Source organism: Lycorma delicatula, chromosome 12 (assembly GCF_047948215.1).
Source record: "Lycorma delicatula isolate Av1 chromosome 12, ASM4794821v1, whole genome shotgun sequence".
Classification (NCBI taxonomy): domain Eukaryota; kingdom Metazoa; phylum Arthropoda; class Insecta; order Hemiptera; family Fulgoridae; genus Lycorma; species Lycorma delicatula.
Genome location: NC_134466.1, coordinates 6,722,419 through 6,744,788, shown reverse-complemented (window position 1 = coordinate 6,744,788; position 22,370 = coordinate 6,722,419). Strand labels below are relative to the sequence as shown.

Below are 22,370 nucleotides of genomic sequence, written 5' to 3'. Positions count from 1 at the left end.
AGGATAGCATTAAAAGTAACTACAATCTCCAAACCCCACACAATCGCAGAAAACCTCATATTACCTGCTGCAGTTGATGTGGTCAGTATTTTAATCGGTAGAAAAAGAAAAAAAAAAAAAAATCCCGCTTTCTTACGATTTTATCAAGGCAAAGATAGATTTTTTTAGTACTCAATTTGATGAATCAAAAGATGTGGCAAACATTATTTAGTTCTTATGTTTTATAAGATATGAATGCAATAGGGACAGATTAATCAAAGAAAATATCTTGTTTGCCAATCACTACCTTGTCATGCAACAGGACAATGTCTTTTTGATGTTTTTTATATAGCTTCTAAAAAAATATAACATAGATTGGACAAAATGTATTGCAGTATGTAGTGATGGTGTAAAGGAAATTAACAGGAAAACATCAGTGGATTTATAAAAAAAATTAAAAGATCTTATACCAAGAACAGAATGGATGGTATTCCTTCACAGACTTACTCTTGCCGTAAAATCTCAAAAATATTCTTTGTAAATCTGTAAAAATGGTTTAATTTTATTAAAGTCGACCGTTATGGAATAGGCTGTTTAGTTAATTATGCGATGAATGTGCCAAAAGAAAGAAATTTCTTTTTCTGTACAGAAGTCAGGTGGTTATCATGTGAAAAATGTTAACCCAGTTATTGGAAATGCGAGATGAATTAACATTTTTTTTCATTCTCAATGAGTATATGCTGATGTTGGCTTACTGATGTATTTTCGCATTTAAATGATGAATGTGAATTTACAAGACACGATAAAAAATTTTATTAATGACAAGGTTCACGTTTTCATTAAGAAGTTTGACATTTGGATTAATTCTCTTTAAAAGCAAAAATTCTGATGTTTCTACTCGCTTCCAATTCTAGCATGAAGATGCATTTGAGTAGGCTAAAAATTCAGCTGAAGGAGTATTTCTCAGAAGATAAAAATTATGTTTTGAAGAGATGTATATACTTAATCCATTTAGTGAAAACATTATTGCAGCTGATTCACAATAACAGTTGAGATCACTATGACACCCCGACTGAGAAATGCTACTTTAGATAAACAGAAATGCTGTATGCTACAATAACAAGTGTACGTACTCTCATATTTCTGGTTACTTTTAGTGTAACTTTTTTTTGTGGTTTTAAGTTTAAAATAAGCCCACTGGGATAGTCTAATGGTAAACTTGTCGCTACAGATAGCAACGTATACATTAGGAATAGTTTAAATAGCTGATAAGGATATTTTACAATCACTACATGTTATTCAAGTTTGATGATTAGTGTAAATATGTATGCAAACCGACTGTAACAACTGCAGCTGTTTCTCAGGCTATCAGATTGAACATGATTTTGTTATCTTTAAGGAAACACACTAGTCAAAATTCCAACAAAAATTTAAAATTGAAAACAATCTTAATTTTTTAATTCTTAAATCCTGAAATTGATTACTAAACCAAAACTCATTCAAGGTGTTAATTTAGTCATAAAAGAAAAGATCACTGTGGAAAATTATCAGTAGTTTGCTTGGGAAAAAAATCGAAGTACAATAAAATTTTCAGATTTCTACCTCGAGAACAGTAATGGCGTTAACACAATAAGCAATTTTTTTTTCTGAATTTTAATAGAGCAAACAGTACAGAAACCAGAATATCTATTTTACTGAAAGGCTCAAAATAATATAACACAAAGATGACACTATGTTAAAGCATTACTTGAACCAACAAAGTTATATCTGGATAAATTATTTGCTTAAAACCCTCCTCAAATTTCAATAATTAGTAAAACAAATTATTCAATCATTTTTAGCTGCTAGCTTCATTCACTATGTATAAATAAGCAATCTGATTTATATACAATAACAAATGAATAAATATAAAAGAAAATGACTTAATACTCTAATAATTCTTAATAAGAATTATAAAAAATCTAAATTGAAAATTGCTAACAAAAGTTTTTTTTGATCTGATGCACACTGTTTTAGCTAAGTAACAAAAATTATATTCTGTAAAATCGTTAAAATTATTTTTGTTAATAAATATATGTCTTTTAAAGTAAGCTTCTTAGCATAAAAATTGTATTAGCCAATTTCAGAATATGCACAATTACAGCGCATATCATTTTTATCTTTCATTTTATGTATCCATATATATTTGATAATAATGTAAACAATATATTACTGTTTCTCTTTAAACCTTATATGAAATTAGAAAAAAAAGCATGCAAAAATAATACTCTCTCAAACCGATAAAAATGAAAGAAAAAGTTAATATTCACAAGTACAAACATGCATTTTCCAATAAAATCTGTTGTTTTATTAACAGAATACTGTTTTTATAAAAATAAAAAAGCAGAATAGAAATTATTTCTATAATATAAAAATAAGATTGATAAAAGTAAAAATCAAATTAATAATAATTTATGTATATAGTGCACACATGGAGATAGATTTTGATTTATTTTGAATCATATACTGACCATTTTATTACAATTTTTACCTGTTCTGAACCTCTTCATGCAACCACAGACAGAAATATTTTAATATGATTAATAAATTTATTAAGTTGATAAACTGACACTTTGACACTTACTTTGCACATATTTATATATTCTATGATGCGTTAGATATTTTTACACCAGAATAATCTTTTAACGATCAAATTCTTGTTTCAAAGTTTTCACTGCTTTACAAACTTTTTATCTCCTAACATATCATTAATTAGTAAATTTTAAAATATTTTTTTTAAATTATTGAATTCGTTTTCATTCTCCTTATGTATTATTTCTTAATCTTAAATAACACCAAAAATATAATATAATATTATTAAATGTTTTGTTAATATCTAATCTTCTTCAAATGAAAAGTTTGAATTATGGCATGATTAATTAACTCTTTCAAGTAAAAAAAAATTACATAACTAAATTCTGCGATATCCAAAATATTGTTACCTGTAATTAGGTTGTTTTAATTTTTATATTATACGTGTTTTTTATTTATTATTTACTGTAACAAGTCCTCTTAACATTTTTTCTAATAAAACACAAAATTTCCTTTTAAGTAATTAATGAAATCAAAATTGTATAATTTTACTGACTATGAAGAACATTTGTGTAATACCTTTACACAGATTTATTATAAACAGAAACAAACAAATTTAATTCTTGTCAAAATATTTTCAATTGTGTAGAAAAATTTTTTGCATTATGATTCCAGCTTATTTTTTTTTTAAAACTAAATTATACACCTACGTCAACTACTAATTACTGGCTATGACATTTAAGGATCTTCATAACTTTGTAATAAACTATTCTTAATAAAGCACATAAAAGCTATTTTGAGTAACAATTTGTTATATTTCTACTGGTATTTGCTTTTAAAGATCAACTGTAATTCTATAGTTCAGATCCTAGCACTAAGTTCTGAATAATGTTCTGGTTAATCAAGGTTTTAATTTTTTTTTAAACTATGTATAAATAAATGTTTTCATTTTATTTTTCAATTTGAAGTAAACATATTTGCTGCCATTACAACAGAGGCGCTACTTATTACGTATCTGAGTAATCAATACCTGCAGTCCTTAAATTATATTAGTAGTATAAAATCAACATGCCTGTTTTTAACAGTCTTAAAGCAATCAAGTAATGCTAATTAAAAACTGTTTTCTTATAATTATTTCCACCTGGTGAACACCTTTCTGTTCAGTTTATTCCACAGTTTAGTGGTTCTATTTTTAATCAATGTTCTATATAATTTAGTATAACATTAAAAAAATGAGGATCTCTAATTACACTTGAAGGTGTTCATAAACATGATTCTGTGAAAGATATCTAAAATTTTATAAATATTTATGCACAATACAAAACTTAATATAAGAATATTCATTTAATAATGTCTCTCGTATTTGGAATTATCCTTACAAGACAAAGTCTTTTTATTTTAAAATAGTAAATATTTTTATGTGGAAGTAAAATAATAGGTATTATTGTTTTTAGGACTAACAATCATAACTTTTACCAAACACTACTGATCGATTCAATGTTTTTGTCTTTTTCTGCTTGTTTAACATCTATAATGTTTTTTTTTTTTTCTTTTTGTTGTCATCGGCTAATTTAACAGATATGAAATATAGTGAAGACAAGAACTGGAAAAAATTGAAAAAAAAACTTTCACCACTGAAAGCAGTACATACAAATCATTATTAACACTCATACATCATAAAAATTTCTATCTGGATTTCAGTTGTTTACTATAAACTTATATACATTGACAAAGTCAAACAGCCTACAACATGTCTGGCTAATGACACATGCACTATTACTTATTTTGTTCCTAACAAAATGTTGCAGAATTTTTGTAAATTACAAAAAATAAGGAAAATCCCATCAATAACTTCCTTGAATAATATTATCAGCCTTCTTTTGTAATAAAACTAGCTTCTACACGATTACAAACCTCAGTTACATACAAATTGGTTCATTTTGACTTAAAAATCATTTTACAAAATAATAATATAGTAATTCTATAATAACATATCGTTGTTTATCGCTAAAACCAATAAAGCTGTATATTAAAATATTCTCAAACTTCCACGAACTTTATGAACAAAATTTAATTCAGAAACACAAGAATGAGAATCTGACCCCTAGATTAACAGTCGCAAGTTTTAAAATGAGTGCTTAGATTACAGAGTAATTATCTTAATATCTATAAAAACCACTACTCCATCTACTTGATAAATTTTATATAAGTATGTGTAATAAATAATTTGTACTTGGTCTTGCAAATGTTTTAGTACCTAAAGATAAAACTGCAATGCAAGAATAAAAATCTTAGTTTACTACGAGTTGCACTTTATATGTAACTGTTTACTGAATTTATAGCTTTCAAATATTATAAGGATTACGTACATCAGTACACATTTTTCTTTATAAACTTTTATAAAATTAATGTCAATATTACATGAGAATATGTTATCATTAGATTTTAGGTAAAGTTTTTTTTTAATGGATTTCTGAACATAATCTGTTTTACCACTAATTACATACATTTGACTGTACACATAGTTTTTAATATTTCTTATAAGAAATACAGATAATATATTTTGTGAATTTGTTTTCCTATAGAAAATAATAAAATATTATTGTACCTATATATACAACCCTTTTTCTTTATTTCAAGAATATTAATCGTGTTCTGATATATCCATTAAGAACTAACACGTTTAATTCACTTCAGCAACACACAAATATATTACATCCCTTTTAAGTTTGTTTACAGTTACTGAAATAAATACTACTACGGTCACTGTAAATGAAAAATCATAATTAGCTACTACCGATCACAAATCCAACAATTATAGTACTAGTTGAACTAAACCTTTGCAGAAGAATTTTAAACTTAAAATCTCACTTCATAACAAAGATTAAATAGTATAGAAAAGATCATACTTTATTCATTAATATTTCATATGCCATTTCATTTCATTCCAAAAATTTCTCTCAAACAAAACAATTATCAAACTTTGAATACTTTTTACACAACACAACATTACAAACCAAGAAAACATAAAAAAAAAATATATATATATATATATATATATACTTAGCATTAACCTGACCTTTTGCAATCTGGGTTTTTTATCAACATTTATCCATTTACCAGTTGCTTGCCAATTCCAAGTGAAAATGTTATTCAATTATTTTTTTAAACCTACTTCATTTTTAATAAGCTGAAGATAAATGCAATGATTAAAATGCTCATTATTTTTATTTTACTATTTACTCCAGAAAAAAACATGCTGATGCATAATTATAATTTCTTGATGACAGATTGACTTTTTAATGAAAGAAAATGCCAAGGCACAAAGACTTTCATGAGCTTTCTGACTGGATGAAGCACATATTATACAAACCATGGCAAATAATAATATAGCAAGGATGATAAGATATTAAGATTCTTTAAGAAAAAATTTATAGCAGAGAGGCAAAATAGTGTAACATCATCATCCGAAACACTGGACAAGCTGTTAGTTTTGTTCTGAAGATAGCATACAGGATAATTGTTTTGTTAACAAGTTACTGTAATATTATGCTAGAAAAGTACCTACTGTAAAGGAATTAGATCACTTTATTTAGAAATATAAAATCATCAACATAACTGTTATTAATTACTTTTTCTTATTCAGCTTGCCAAAAAATATGTTGGTTTATGGTAATTTCCAAAAAAAAATTCCTTACTAAAAATAATAGATTATAATAAAAATAATATATTTGAAAAATAAACAATAATTGGAAAACTATCAGTAAACACATACATCCAAATTTTGTGAGAATTAACACTGAAAAATTAGTTTTTAACTTTATTTTTGCATTTCATACTGGTGTAAAATCAAGTTAAAATGTGGTCAAAAAGATTTCTTTTCTATAATTAATATATTTCCAAGTTTTTCTGGTTAGGAAATAAAATAAAGCCGATCATTAACCTTTAACTCACCTATAAAAATATTTTATGATTCTTACATCGAAAAGCTAAGCTCAATCGCTGTGAAAAAGGACTCTTGACTCTGTATGAATAAATCAATAAAAATCACATTACCGCTATACACACAAAAATCTGTATCTAGTACAGAATAATAGCAGTACTAGCATCATAATCTATGATTCCTTATTACTTAAGAGTATTTTTATACTATTCTGGTGTTATCAATGCGTATACATATATACGCATACATAATCATAATTTGCAAGCGCTTCAAATCTTTCTATGTCTTCAATAATTTAATTGTCCTGCATATAATAAAATTTCATCACATTTGTTTTTACAAAGTCTGATTTAACAGAAAACACAACTTCATTATATTTTCAATGATTTATTACCAAAAATTCTTCTTAAAATTGTTCATTTTAACTTATACAGAAATAAATGTCTGAAAATATTTCATGAAAAAATAGGTTTTACAAGGGATATATTCTTAAAAATAAAATAAAAATAAAGCCAGAAAATTTAAAGTAAGATTGATAATTTTAAATGTTTTTTTCCTTTTTAATAAGCATTTATTTATTTTTAAACAGGTACATTTTTTAAAAAATTTGTTTTACAATCTTATTTTATAATGTCATTAAAAAAAACTTAAGCAAAAAAGATAACACAACTCATCTACAATCGAGTAGAACAAAAAATTAACAATTTTGCAATAAAAAATTTAATAACCTACACATAAACAATAGTATAAGTAATAAATTATATAACTGCTATTGCATAAACAAAAATACTCTTACTAGTAGTGGTAGTAGTAAAAATAATGAAATTAAAATATATATATTATATATATAGGAATGCAAAATGCATGCTTTTATTAACGCAAATGCACTTTTTGTAACATAATACTTACTAATAATAATACACACCACATTACAAATGACTATTAAAAATTTTTTCTTTACACAAAAAATATATCTATTAAAAAAACTACAATGTACACTATCAAAATATTAAATTAATAATAAATAAATAATATATATTAAAAGAACTTGAATAATAATGCAGTAATATTATAAATAAAATATTATCTTATTCAATTAACATAAACAACTTGTACGATTACCACCACATCATTTCATTAAATCATCTAGTTTTTACTTACATAAACTATCGTAATCTTCTCTAAAAAAAGGACTTACATTACTCATATTAAAATCAAATAACTATTAATCTGATCGTATCCCGATCCTCAATTAATGCACTTGACTTTTTGTCTCCATTAATAACTTATGAATTTTAAAAATAAGTAACTCCAAATAAATAACCAAGGTATCGTTATATTAAATAAATGTTGTATTCAAAATTTATATCCTCTTGTTCATTGCTACGATAAGAAATATTATTTTATAATTATTATTATCATTATTACCAATAATAATAGTTAATGACACTAACTTCAAAAATAGTCATTTTGTCACTTGAGTTCGGGGATAATTACTTGTATGTGAATCAACAACTGATAGAATCCGATTTCTCAAACCTGAAATGTCGCAAAATATCTTTAATATCATGAGAAAGAAAAAATAACATAACCAACAATGACAGACAATATATCAGTTTTTACTTTTACATCTTACAAAAATCATTTTTTTTCTTTACTCTATATTTATAATAAAATAAAATTTCACTGATATAATTGTAACTGATCTTTAAATAGATTAATTTTATAGGCATACATAATCTACACACAAGATACATGAAATAAATATAATTCCTAGAACAGGACTTGTGTTAATTATTATACTATGCGATAAAATTTATTTTATTCCTTCCATTTAATTAAATAAATAATACTTAATTACTTTTATATACAATACAGTCTAAATTTTAATCGTCTCAATGAGATAAGGTAATAAATAATCTGTAATTTTCTACGACTAGACAAGTTAGTAACATATGTAATAACAGACTTACTATTATTCCTTATTTAATAATTTTTTTTATTTGTATTGTTTTTATTGTAAAAATACCTTAAGTATTAATAGATTTGTACATCCATTAATTTCATTAATTATTTGTCTGTCACATTAACGATGATTTGTAACAAGTCAAACTCTGGGCGTAACATACTTTTATCTGCAGTAAGAAAACATTAATGACCTAAATTAAATTTGACAAATTAAGTACGTGGGCGTTTATAAAAGAACTTCAAAAGTTTCAGAAACTGTTTAACAATATGAATTTAACAAGTGCATATTATAAACAACGGTGTGAGATGTGCAAGATTCTTTTGTCATATGTGAAGGTATTATTACATACTGTTATAGCCGCAGCAGAAAGCAAAACGTTAATAAACATCATCATTTACGTTTGTTGAATATCACTTTCTAAGAAAAGAAAAAGTTTTTCTAAATTCACACTAACACCATTAAGGCCTGGGAAACTGCATATACAGGAATGAGTAAATGGAAAGAATCCAAGCTTCAAATAACGGGGGGGGGCTCCAAAAAGTAATGAAATTGATTTTCTCAGGGAAATTTAAAGCATGCAAAAAGTGGCAGTACAAGATATTGGAAGAAGCATTCGATTAAGAGTTTATCTCACACGACGTGTATGTGTCAGCAAACTCCATTTTTAGTTAGTCTTGGATATTCCATTATCAGCCTGAGATGCAACAACATTCCTGATGGATGTTAACTTATTTATCTACACAACAGAGAAAAACCTCGAGAATGACCTCTACTAACCGGTAGGAAAAATGTTTGAGCGACTGCATAGCATAACACATTTCCAAACCTGCTGGCTCTCAACAAAACTTTTTAAAATAAAAGAGAATTGACATGGATTGGCATCCATAATCGATACTTCTCGAATACCCAATTACTTTCTGCCCGCAATTAGATGACAAAACAGAAACGCGCTACTTAAAAACAAATTTACATTCAGCCACACCCCCGTATTGTGCTATGTTAAATATACAAACATGTAAAATGGAAAATAGTTGGTTCCTATGGCTTGAAAATACACTAAGAACATTGTCCACACTAAAGAGATTTGTGTGGCTCATAACTCATTTGTGATATCATTGCTCATAGCTGTACACAACCTATAACACAGCCTATAATTTTTACTATCATTCAGGTACACGTGAAAATTATGTACTCAAAGAAATGTAACTGTATAGTCTTTCATGATACCGATTGATATTAAAAGAAACTGAAGTATTAAGTAAACTGTCACTTATAATCGAAGTTCTTTAATAAACACCCGGTACTGAAGATAACAGAAATTAGTAAAGTTTCTTCATGGAAGGCTGAATTCTGCCTTACAAGATAAGCTAATGTATAAAATTAACTGTTTGATTATCAATCTATTACAGTTTCAAGATTATCATCAACCTGATCTCAACTCCTCATGTATAATATTAATACTTCTGTAATTACTTTCAAAGATAAAAACAGTTACAATGTAACTAAAAAGATTATACCAATCTTTCTTTCTTTCTTTCTCTCTCTCTCTCTCTATATATATATATATAAAAAAACTCTTCTATGAACATTGCCTACTTTAAACGTAATCCTGCTATAATAATTATAGAATTGTAACCAGATAGCTTCTTTAAAATATAATTTATTTTATACTGTATTGACATACATATAGTAAACATGCACTAATTAAGTATCATGAACGAACAGAAATAAAAAAATACTTTCACAGGATATGAAGCACTTTTATCAAGACAATTAGTTGTTAGATCGTTATAGTTTGATATTTCATCTTTATGTAGTGAATACTATATTAATTATTACATAAAATTTAATAGCTAATTAACATGAAAACTGATAAGGAAAATGTATTATTTGAAAAATTAAAATACATTAATTAAATGTTTCCACCATTGTGTATATCAAGCCGCTTCAATATATTTAATAAATAACCGGGTAGCTGTAGGTAATGCTAATGCTAATTTTGAATATAAACAACACACATTCCTGTTCTAGATTACCCTTACTTATTGTAAAATATTATTTGAAAATTATTTGCCTGTCATACTGATGTTAAAAAATATCAATAAAATTATACTTACACAATAAATTTCCTATTTTAAATACAGTTTTGGTTATTTTGAAATTAGTTTTGGATATGTATTAATTTTCTTTATTCTTAATTGTTATTTTGCATTCGATTAATACTTAATGATTTTAATATTTACTATTGCATGTTATTTGTACCGTTTTACTGTTAATTTATGTCTGTGGGTTTACATTCAAATTTTTTCAGTAACTGCTTAATACATCTTCCATGTGCACACATAAATAATTTTTTCAGCTCATTGCAGTCTTCTTTTTATTTCAATCTTAATTAATAAAATTGCTTTGCTTGGAAATAATAAGTAATAATATTACTTTAATATGTAAGTTCAATAGATCATAGATTTTTGAGTAAAAATTCAGTCTTTGCATATTATAATAAATTAATAACTTAATATACTTTTGATTTTTTGAAATTTTTTTGTTTAAATGCATGGTATTATCTTTGGAGAAAAAAATGTATTAAATCTCTTGTCTAACGTCAAAACCTAATATACTACATACTGTAATTATTAATGGCAAAACAAAAGCGATGAGGAAAAATGTGTGTATACAGTTAATATCTATAAATTAGAAACTTTCTAATGAAAGTTTTTGCTTTTCTTTATGAACAAACATTACATAGTCGAAACTTGTTCTCAGCTTTTTTTGATTTTTCCTTTTACTTCCTTTTTAGTTATAAACCTTAACCATAGACAAGGAAAAATAGTTTAATTTGAGAGAATTTAAAAATTCCCTTAATTTTTAAGTAAAAATTAAGCCTTAAGTATTAGGCAATGATTCTTTACAGAAAAAAAAACATCAAAATAATCAGTAATAACCTCATTAACATTTCTCAAAAAATACTTATATTCTCATATCACAAGGTAACAAACCAGTAAATTAAAAATTTAATCATTTAAATAAAAAAAATTTGTTTAATAACCATGAAAGAGAAAGCTTTCAATCAATTCGATAAAGCATTCCTGCATAAAATAATCCATTTGAATGAAAAATGATAAAACTTCAATTGAAATAAATTTCAATAAATTTTCACGTCAATTGATATTGATATTAATATAAAAAAATATTTTTTTCCATTTAAATTCAATAATTTATCATAAATCCAAACTCGTAAATTCCTTTTTTGTAAAATTATAATTTCTTTTTATTAAATATGCCAAAGATATATCATCCTGCCAAAATTAAGTGAATATTTTATCAGAATATTTCTGTAATAAATTTAAATTATTTGTCTGTAACTATAAGTGGCATTATCACTAAAAATTGTAATTTTTCAATAGAAATATAAGACGGAAAAAAACAAAATTATTCACATTAATAAACTAATATTAACATCGTACTAGCAATTTTATTTGCATTTTAAAAATTTATCATATTCTTAAGGAAATATATATAATAACACACAATTACTATTACACAAAAAAATATTCTATAATAAATAAAATTATATTACTACCAAATGATAAACCATATTGTATAAAATTCATTCTATAAGAATTAAAATATTATCTCTTAATTCATACGTGAAGGAAAATATGGTAAAATAAACTATTGCTGCAAAAAACTACACACAGGAAGTTTTCAGGACAGGAAGTTTGTTTTTTAATTTATTTTTTTATTGATATTTCAACCTATTTAAGCTATAAAAATAACTATTTGAAAACAACATGATTTTGTAATACAAATTTTTAACTTTCTGCCAAAAAGAAAATTAACTGTCTTTATGTATGTATCTTCATAAGTATACTTAGTACGACTTTACACTCTATAATTTTGGTCAGCAAGCAAAATTTTCTGTTTAAATAACCTTTTTCCATTTTCTGATTTTGTTTTTAAACCTTTCTTGAACTCTGGAGAAACAATTTACTGGGAACTGAATATAACATTTCAATATTAAAAAAAAAAAAGATGAATTCTTTATAAATCATTTTAATGGGAAAATCCAGTAATGCTGTTATACCGATCTTTTAAAATTGGGGATATTTCAGTTTTATTGTGAAATTAGCACTACCTTATATAAAAAGGACTGATGCAACAGTTCTCTCATATTACATGGCCCTGAAATTTAGATGATGTAATGCACGTCAAAATGTCAAAGGCATTATCAAAATAAAAATCAATAACTTTTCCCTCAAACCTAATATTAAACTATGACACAACACTACTTACGAGCGATATTAGACTAACAATTTCAAGAAATCAGCATTATTATCCACAAAGGTAATAAAACATCTAATAGCTCGATGAACAGTTTATTGTATTAACAGTAGTTTTGTGGTAACTGCACAAACCTAATTTAAAGAATTAGATGTAGTTTTTTTTTTTATAATTTTTTCGTGTCTTATTTATCCCAAGTCCCATTTTTATTTTCACCAATGGTTTTTTTTTTAATCACCTAATTGGCAATCTATTATCCGAGAGAAAAAAAAGCATAACAAATGAGGGATAGATTTACAACATTACTAACGGCAACACAGCATTAGAAAAAGTGTAAGTAATACTATAAATTTAAACTGCATAAATTAGATGAAGCAATCTTAAGAGCTGGACATTTCAGCAAAAGAAAATTGTATTTAACAAAATGGGACAAAACATTTTTACCACACTATAATTAACTTTCTTACATTCACCTCAATAAAATATTAAGATACAAAAACAATCTGTCATAACTTTAATTGTATTTTTTACTGTACTATTTATTATCCAAAGTTAGTAACAAATTATTAAAAAAAAAAAAAAATCACAACAGAATAGTAACCCTTGTACAAAAGTTTAATACACATATTAAGATTAACAATACTGGCTATTAGCACTACAAATTGTAACTTGTTACTAGTCCATGATAAATATTAAAGCAATGGTTTTCAGATTGTCTGTAAAAAAAACACCACAAAGTCTTTTTTAGCAAACTATGATCTTTCTCATAATCCTCCTAAGAAGACAACATATAAAATTGTAAAAGAAATTAACAAACATAAGCATTGTGATCAACACGTAAATAGAAATTTTTGATTTTGCACAAGAAAGTTTGTGTGTACATATATATATATATATATATATATATATATATATATATATATATATATAAAATATAAATCAACTTGATCCTACCAAGTACAGAATTAAGAAATATCTTACCTTATTTTGTTGTTTTTCTGCAGGAGTACTTTCACAGCATCCCACATCAGTTGTATGTAAAAAAACTTTTTATAAAATAATAAACATAAAAAATATTAAAAGATTAAAAGGTTTAAAAAACTAACACAATTGCAAGCTATATGGAGTCAATTGGGTAACACGCATGGGGCCAACGAAATAAAATAATGATATTATTTAAGTAAATGAATATTCTATATAATATCTATGAAAGTGTTGCTACCTATTACAGCTTTTCCTCAAAATCCGTCTGTAGGATGATCAAGTTGAATCTTTAATTCTAAATTGGTATTAACATCAGAGATAGAATGTTTATTGTTTATAAGGTGAACCGCAACATTAGAAAAGCCCAATTTTTTGTTTATAATGTGTAAAATGTTCATCAAATCTGGCTTTAACTATGTATTAGTTTTATCTATATAAATATCCTCACAATCATTTACATTTTATCTGACAAACACCACATAAATTTATAAATCAGTGTTATTAGTGTTCTTTAAATATTTTATTATGTGGCTTTTAACTAACAACCACATAATAAAAATTTAATGGTGTTTATAAGATAAAATGTAATGATCGTGATGATATTATATAGATAAAACCAACAGATCTTTAAAGCCCGATTTTATGAATATTTTAGGCATTATAAAAACAAAAAATTGGCTTTTCTAATGTTGCAGATCATCTTAAAAACAATAAACAAACATCTATCTCAGATGTTAATACTAATTTAGAAATATTTAAAGTTAAAAAACTGCAATTAAATAAAAATTTAGATATTTTAGGAAAATATTCATATATACAGGCGAAGATTAACTTTAACCAATACCCAGTCCAGAGTGAAATTCAGAGGTGAACTCTCTCGACCCTTCTCCAAAAAAACTGGATTGATGCAAGGAGACGGCCTCTCACCACTCATTTTTAACTGCGCCCTCGAATTTGTCAGGAGAAAATGGTATGAAATAAATCCCAAAAATATAAAAATGGGCACTAAGAAAAACTCCATCGCACTAAATCGCTTGGGATTTGCAGATGCCCTCCCCCTCTTTTAGCAAATAATATTCAAGAAGCCAAAACACAAATCAAAGCTCTGGTTCCAAAAGCTAGAAGTAGGATGGATCAAAGAAATTAGAGAAGATATGAAAGAATTGGGAATTTCCCTGACTGACCTACAGAATAAAACTGGAAAAATTACAAAGCTAAAAGACAAAAGCAATAGATTTAAACAAAAGACAGACAAACGACAAAATACAACGAAGAGGGTGTTTACGGATGAAGAAATACTGGGCAGCTCGGAAGAGAAAAATAACATGCTTTTCTCAGAAAAGATCCCAACTAAATTGACTTAAGTGGTCCCATGTTGGCCGTAAAAGAAAATAATAATAACAGGCAAAGATTTAACTTTATCAACCTACAGACAGATTTTAAAGGATATCTGCTTATAAAAGCTGCAATAGATAGCAGCTCTTTCATAGATATTATATAGAATATTCATTATGTAGTATCAGTATTGTATTTGGCTGGTCACTTGTATGTTACACAATTGATTCCATATGCCTTGCATATATGTTTGTATTTTAAATCTTTTACTTTTTAACTTTTTAATCTTTTAATATTTTTTATCTATATGTAATTATACAAAAACTTTTTTATATACAACTGATGATGCGGGTTGCTGTGTACTCTTGTAGAAAAACAACAAATTAAGGTAAGATATTTCTTAATTCTGTACTTGGGTGGATCAAGTTGATTTGCATTATATATTTATTAGTACAGAAGTGATGTGGGTCTTGAAAGGATAGATTTTAGAAAAATAATATATATATATTTATCTGTAGAGAAAGATTAATAAATCAAAACCTGTACTGTCCTACAAGTAGGGAAAATCTCAAAACAGTATAAAAATCCAAATTTAAATTTAATTCTGATTTTAAAAAATAACATTCTTTCCCTTTCAAAGTGTTTAAATTCATAAAAATATTATAATGCTGATTTGTTGAATAGAAATTTAAAAAATAAGTCATCAAAAATGAAAACAAGTCTGCAGACTTACCATATTTACTGGTTTTCATTCGTATTTAAAGGCCAAGTAGCTGTCAGACTGATCTGAAAATCATAAATAAAGTTCCTAAAGTGATTTGTTGTATACTGCTGCATTACTGTTTTTAATGATCAAATAAACAGTGGGTGTTATATCACCAGAAAAACTAAACAGCAAAATGCCAAATTACAAATAAACTACTTAAGTTTACATAAATGTACAAAATGAATTTTAGTAGTGGTATATATAGAAATGGAAAATGCAATTAATATATGGTTAATACAAAAGTAAACAGTACATACTACAAGCTATCAATATTTTTTTAAATATAAAACAAGAGATACATATAAAAATCAATGTTCATATGCAATCTTTTAACTAATATATTAACAAAAACCATTTTGAAAGTAATCCATTGTTTTATATCATTTATTCCTTTATGAATAAATAATGTTCCTTTATGTTCCTTTATTTATATACTGATTTCATGTTCATTAACACCACACCACATATGGGTATGGGCATCTGAGTTTGTGAGCTTGTCAACAAATTATGGGGCAGAAAAACAGTTGTAAAAAATTAACTCCCCCTCTATAGAAGCAATTAATATTAAATGATATCAAGAAGTAATACAACTGAATACCTAATAAAATGTGTCCCAAAAAGAATCATCAGATTTGAATTGCTTATATTTTGAAAAATATTGTATATAAAAAACTTTTAATTTTGTATTAGATTTATTCATGATTTTTTTTTATACAATCATAGATGCTCAATATGCTGCTCCCCCACCTTAGCAAGCATTTTTCAATTCACTCCTGCCACAGTTGCTATTATGCAGTCCTGCAATTCAACCGCTGTAGCCAGAAAGGGAGGCTTGTAGCCAGAATCTTTTACAAAATCCCACAAGTAAAAAAAATCACCCACAGTGAGGTGTGGCGATCTTGGGAGGCCAGCAATGAAAAGCTGAATTGTAAAGTCCCATACTGCCTATTATTGTTAAGGAATCCTATCATTCAAAAATTCTTGAATAGAGACTCCGAATAGGTGTCGCTCAGTCTTCTAGAAATTAAAATCTTCCAAATTGGCCAGTAACAGAGGGAAAAGCCAGTTTTCAAGCATATAAAGATATGTTATTCCAATAGCAGTGTTCTCAAAGAAAAAGGGGTCATATACTTTTCAAAAAAAAAGCATTAACTTTGGGAGAGCTCTTTCATGCTGTACAAATTCATGTGGTTTCTCCATACCCCACATTCCAACATTGAGGAAATTTATCTTCCCGCATAAATTAAAAGTACCCTTGTCACTTAACACTACACATGTTACAAAATTGTCCTCTGCCAACTGGTTGAGGGAGATTTCAAAACACCACATGTTGTCATTTGTCATCTGGATCAATCCATATCAAATCAACCAATGGGTGTTGCTGATATATTTTATTTTATTCTTATCTGTACGTTTTCTCTTTGTATGTATATCTGAGAGCACAGAAAAAAATTTTCCCCTAATAATTTTTAGGTTATTTCCTTAACACTTACCAAATTTTTGGTTTTTTTTTTTTCTTCAGTCATTTGACTGGTTTGATGCAGCTCTCCAAGATTCCCTATCTAGTGCTAGTCGTTTCATTTCAGAATACCCTCTACATCCTACATCCCCAACAATTTGTTTTACATACTCCAAACGTGGCCTGCCTACACAATTTTTCCCTTCTACCTGTCCTTCCAATATTAAAGCGACTATTCCAGGATGCCTTAGTATGTGGCCTATAAGTCTGTCTCTTCTTTTAACTATATTTTTCCAAATGCTTCTTTCTTCATCTATTTGCCGCAATACCTCTTCATTTGTCACTTTATCCACCCATCTGATTTTTAACATTCTCCCATAGCACCGCATTTCCAAAGCTTCTAATCTTTTCTTCTCAGATATTCAGATTGTCCAAGTTTCACTTCCATATAAAGCGACACTCCAAACATACACTTTCAAAAATCTTTTCCTGACATTTAAATTAATTTTTGATGTAAACAAATTATATTTCTTACTGAAGGCTCGTTTAGCTTGTGCTATTCGGCATTTTATATCGCTCCTGCTTCGTCCATCTTTAATATTCCTACTTCCCAAATAACAAAATTCTTCTACCTCCATAATCTTTTCTCCTCCTATTTTCACGTTCAGTGGTCCATCTTTGTTATTTCTACTACATTTCATTACTTTTGTTTTGTTCTTGTTTATTTTCATGCGATAGTTCTTGCGTAGGACTTCATCTATGCCGTTCATTGTTTCTTCTAAATCCTTTTTACTCTCGGCTAGAATTACTATATCATCAGCAAATCGTAGCATCTTTATCTTTTCACCTTGTACTGTTACTCCGAATCTAAATTGTTCTTTCACATCATTAACTGCTAGTTCCATGTAAAGATTAAAAAGTAACGGAGATAGGGAACATCCTTGTCGGACTCCCTTTCTTATTAGGGCTTCTTTCTTATGTTCTTCAATTGTCATTGTTGCTGTTTGGTTCCTGTACATGTTAGCAATTGTTCTTCTATCTCTGTATTTGAACCCTAATTTTTTTAAAACTCTGAACATTTTATTCCAATCTACGTTATCGAAAGCCTTTTCTAGGTCTATAAACGCCAAGTATGTTGGTTTGTTTTTCTTTAATCTTCCTTCTACTATTAATCTGAGGCCTAAAATTGCTTCCCTTGTCCCTATACTTTTTCTGAAACCAAATTGGTCTTCTCCTAACACTTCTTCCACTCTCCTCTCAATTCTTCTGTATAAAATTCTAGTTAAGATTTTTGATGCGTGACTAGTTAAACTAATTGTTCTATATTCTTCACATTTATCTGCCCCTGCTTTCTTTGATATCATAACTATAACACTTTTTTTGAAGTCTGATGGAAATTCCCCTTTTTCATAAATATTACACACCAGTTTGTATAATCTATCAATCGCTTCCTCACCTGCACTGCGCAGTAATTCTACAGGTATTCCGTCTATTCCAGGAGCCTTTCTGCCATTTAAATCTTTTTATGCTCTCTTAAATTCAGATCTCAGTATTGTTTCTCCCATTTCATCCTCCTCAACTTCCTCTATAACACCATTTTCTAATTCATTTCCTCCGTATAACTCTTCAATATATTCCACCCATCTATCGACTTTACCTTTCGTATTATATATTGGTGTACCATCTTTGTTTAACACATTATTAGATTTTAATTTATGTACCCCAAAAATTTCTTTAACTTTCCTGTATGCTCCGTCTATTTTACCAATGTTCATTTCTCTTTCCACTTCTGAACACTTTTCTTTAATCCACTCTTCTTTCGCCAGTTTGCACTTCCTATTTATAGCATTTCTTAATTGCCGATAGTTCCTTTTACTTTCTTCATCATTAGCATTCTTATATTTTCTACGTTCATCCATCAGCTGCAATATATCGTCTGAAACCCAAGGTTGACCTCTTGCGATGTCCTCCTGAAAAATCTTCTTTACCCCCTCTTCCTCAAGCTTCTCTAAATTCCACCGATTCATCTGACAACTTTTCTTCAGGTTTTTAAACCCCAATCTACATTTCATTATCACCAAATTATGGTCACTATCAATGTCTGCTCCAGGGTAAGTTTTGCAGTCAACAAGTTGATTTCTAAATTTTTGCTTAACCATGATATAATCTATCTGATACCTTGCAGTATCGCCTGGCTTTTTCCAAGTGTATATTCTTCTATTATGAATTTTAAATTGGGTGTTGGCAATTACTAAATTATACTTCATGCAAAACTCTATAAGTCGGTCCCCTCTTTCATTCCTTTTGCCCAGCCCGTATTCACCCACTATATTTCCTTCCTTGCCTTTTCCAATGCTTGCATTCCAATCTCCAACTATTATTAAATTTTCATCTCCTTTTACGTGTTTAATTGCTTCATCAATCTCTTCGTATACACACTCTACCTCATCATCATCATCATGGGCGCTAGTAGGCATATAATAATTTTTGGTTATAACATGCATTGTAGATGGTTGCATTTAGAATAAGGTGGTTCTTGTTTCAAGTTAATATCTTAAAAAGTTATCACTAACCCTTAAAAACGCCAAAAATGGCATATCTTACACAAAATGGCTGTTAACATGATACAATTGCTTTGTGCTCTCAGATATACAGAAAATGTACAAATAAAAATAAAATATGTCGGCAACAAATTATTTTTTTTATTGGTTGATTTCATTTAGATTGACCCATCTTCATGAAGAGCTTGCAGTAGCTGAATCCTATACGGTTTCATACACAAATATTGATGCAGAAGAAGCCAGTTATGTCTGGGAATATTTTTTCTATATCAGCAAGTTGAGTTTCAGGGGCTATGTGAGAAACTCTGACAGATGTGCTCCACGTCTTTGTTTAAGACACGGGATCAACCACTTGATTTCCCCATACACAGACAACCTTGTCTAAATTGTCTACACCACCAATTGTATTATGCCCTGAGTGGTACGAGGTTCAGCACCAAATTCACAACATAAATCACACTGAACAGTAATTACGAAAATTAAAATTATATGCTATGGGAACTAATACGGCATTTAAGTGTATAATACATGCCTTCTGTTGTAGAGTCACCATTTTCTCTAACACTGTGAACAAAGTTCAAGAGTGTTCCTTCTTTTTTAACAGAACTTTGCTCGATCAAAATGAATTAAAAGTTGAATAATTATGAAATTTTAAAATCAGATGATTCTTTTAGGGACACATTATAGAGGAATTTTCCACGGCAGATCTCATTGTCCTGGCAGTAAATTGAATATCTTGATATCAGGGTTCAGTATATTAAGAGGGTGTAAAGAGATTAACAAACTGAAAAATAAATAAAATGAGGCGGGTATAAAAAAAAAAAAACTTTGTCACCGAAAGAAATAAAATACTTAAAAAATACATTATAAAAACAGATATGAAAATAATAAAATAAAATTTAGTATATAAACAATAAATATAAATACTAAGTACATGTAATCAAGAAGTATAAAAGACAAAAGTCAAAAATAAAAAAAGCAACAGCAAATAAAATTAAGGTCAGTAAGTCTGATTTCAAAAAATTTAATGCTGAAAATTTCAATATCACTTCTTAAAATACAACCAATTCTGTTCTAGTTTAAATCTTTGACACAGTGCCGTAAATAGTGTAAAATGTTATGTTAAACGGTGTTATCCAAGGAAGATACTGGATCACTAAAAAGCAATTTATTAACTCCTGTATTCCAAATGTAAAGTAAAATTTCACAGGAAACATTCCTTTATATTTTTCAATAGAAAGAAGAAAGACTATCACAGCTACTTTACACGTAAATATTACAATAGCCTTTTAATTCCTGATACTGTATACAGCTTACAGTGTCTTGTCAAAATAGAAACATTTAGACATACACAAAAAATATTATACAATTCAAAAAATGAAATTATGAACATTACCCTACATAATGAACCCACCTATTAATAATATGGAGCCGCCGCAGCAGCAGGTTTCCCATAGGGCTGGTTATATCCACCTGGCGCTGGAGCAGCATAACCACCCCTACCGTCATCATATCCTGTTTGCACTGAACTATAACCGCTGGTGGAGCTGTTGTAACCACTGTAGGCATCAGCTGAAACATAACCACCACTTGCATCTGCTGCAACAGTTAAAAAAAAGGTTAAAAAGGTTAAAGGTTAAAAAGAATAAATATCAGAACACAATTAATAAATTAATTTTTTTTATTAATATTTAACCATTAACATTAGGCTCTATAACATGTTACCAAAATAAAATAATATATAGAAATATTTAAGAACCGCTTACAAAAAATAAACAAAAATCTGCTGTAGAACAAAACCCACACTTAGAAATGTTCATATAATTCAAAATCATAGTACAGTTCATAACTAGTAAATGTCAATTTAAATGTACATATACAATGTAAAACCAAAAAAATAAGATTAACAGAAATAAAAATAATGAATTTCAACATTATTTTTTAATGATGATCTACTTTTTTGCCAACTAAACTGACATCCAACTTAATGCGCCACACATGCATAACAACAATAAATATACACCATTAATTCTGGTTGCCATTAACAGCAACCAGAAGAAAAAACCTGAATAATACTAATGACATTCACAGGTAACGAAGTGAGATTTAGACATCTAAGGTTATAAAAAACTATAAACCAGATATGGTTATCCTATCTTTGGTTCATGCAATGAACAACCGCGCCGCTTGTGAAGTCAGTAATTATCAGGCAAGAAGGTATATGCAATTACACCACAATAGAAAGATGTCAAAGGAAAAAGACAGCTTTAAAGCAACTAGTTCATCCTGACTAACTGCCACCTTATTACATAGGAAGGAAAGTAAATTTATCCTGTCTTATAGAAACAATAGATGATATTTGTTTAAAAAAAGTAAACGCATATGTATATATGAGAAACTGAATTTCTTTACATACATGCAATTTTCTTTTAGACAAAATACAATTTGCAAGGTTTTGATAAGAGTGAATATCTACAGGTAATGCTTTAAATGTTTATAAAAGTTCATTTTTAGGTTTAACA

At 27.7% G+C, this 22,370-nt stretch overlaps 1 protein-coding gene across 4 annotated transcripts in view; it reads right to left on the bottom strand.

The window, feature by feature from the left end:
- Positions 1–7,019: 7,019 nt before the first annotated feature.
- Positions 7,020–22,370, bottom strand: part of LOC142333486 (uncharacterized) — a 55,087-nt gene continuing 39,736 nt past the window's right edge. For 3 of the 4 annotated variants that reach the window (XM_075380726.1, XM_075380729.1, XM_075380727.1), the window contains exons 8-10: positions 21,263–21,447; positions 15,796–15,848; positions 7,021–8,032 (exon numbers count right to left, since the gene is read on the bottom strand). In XM_075380726.1, the coding sequence (XP_075236841.1) occupies positions 21,266–21,447 (182 nt within the window). In that variant the 3' untranslated portion in view covers positions 7,021–8,032; positions 15,796–15,848; positions 21,263–21,265. Of the gene's footprint in view, positions 8,033–15,795; positions 15,849–21,262; positions 21,448–22,370 lie in introns of all 4 variants that reach the window. The other variant, XM_075380728.1, reaches the window with a different exon arrangement.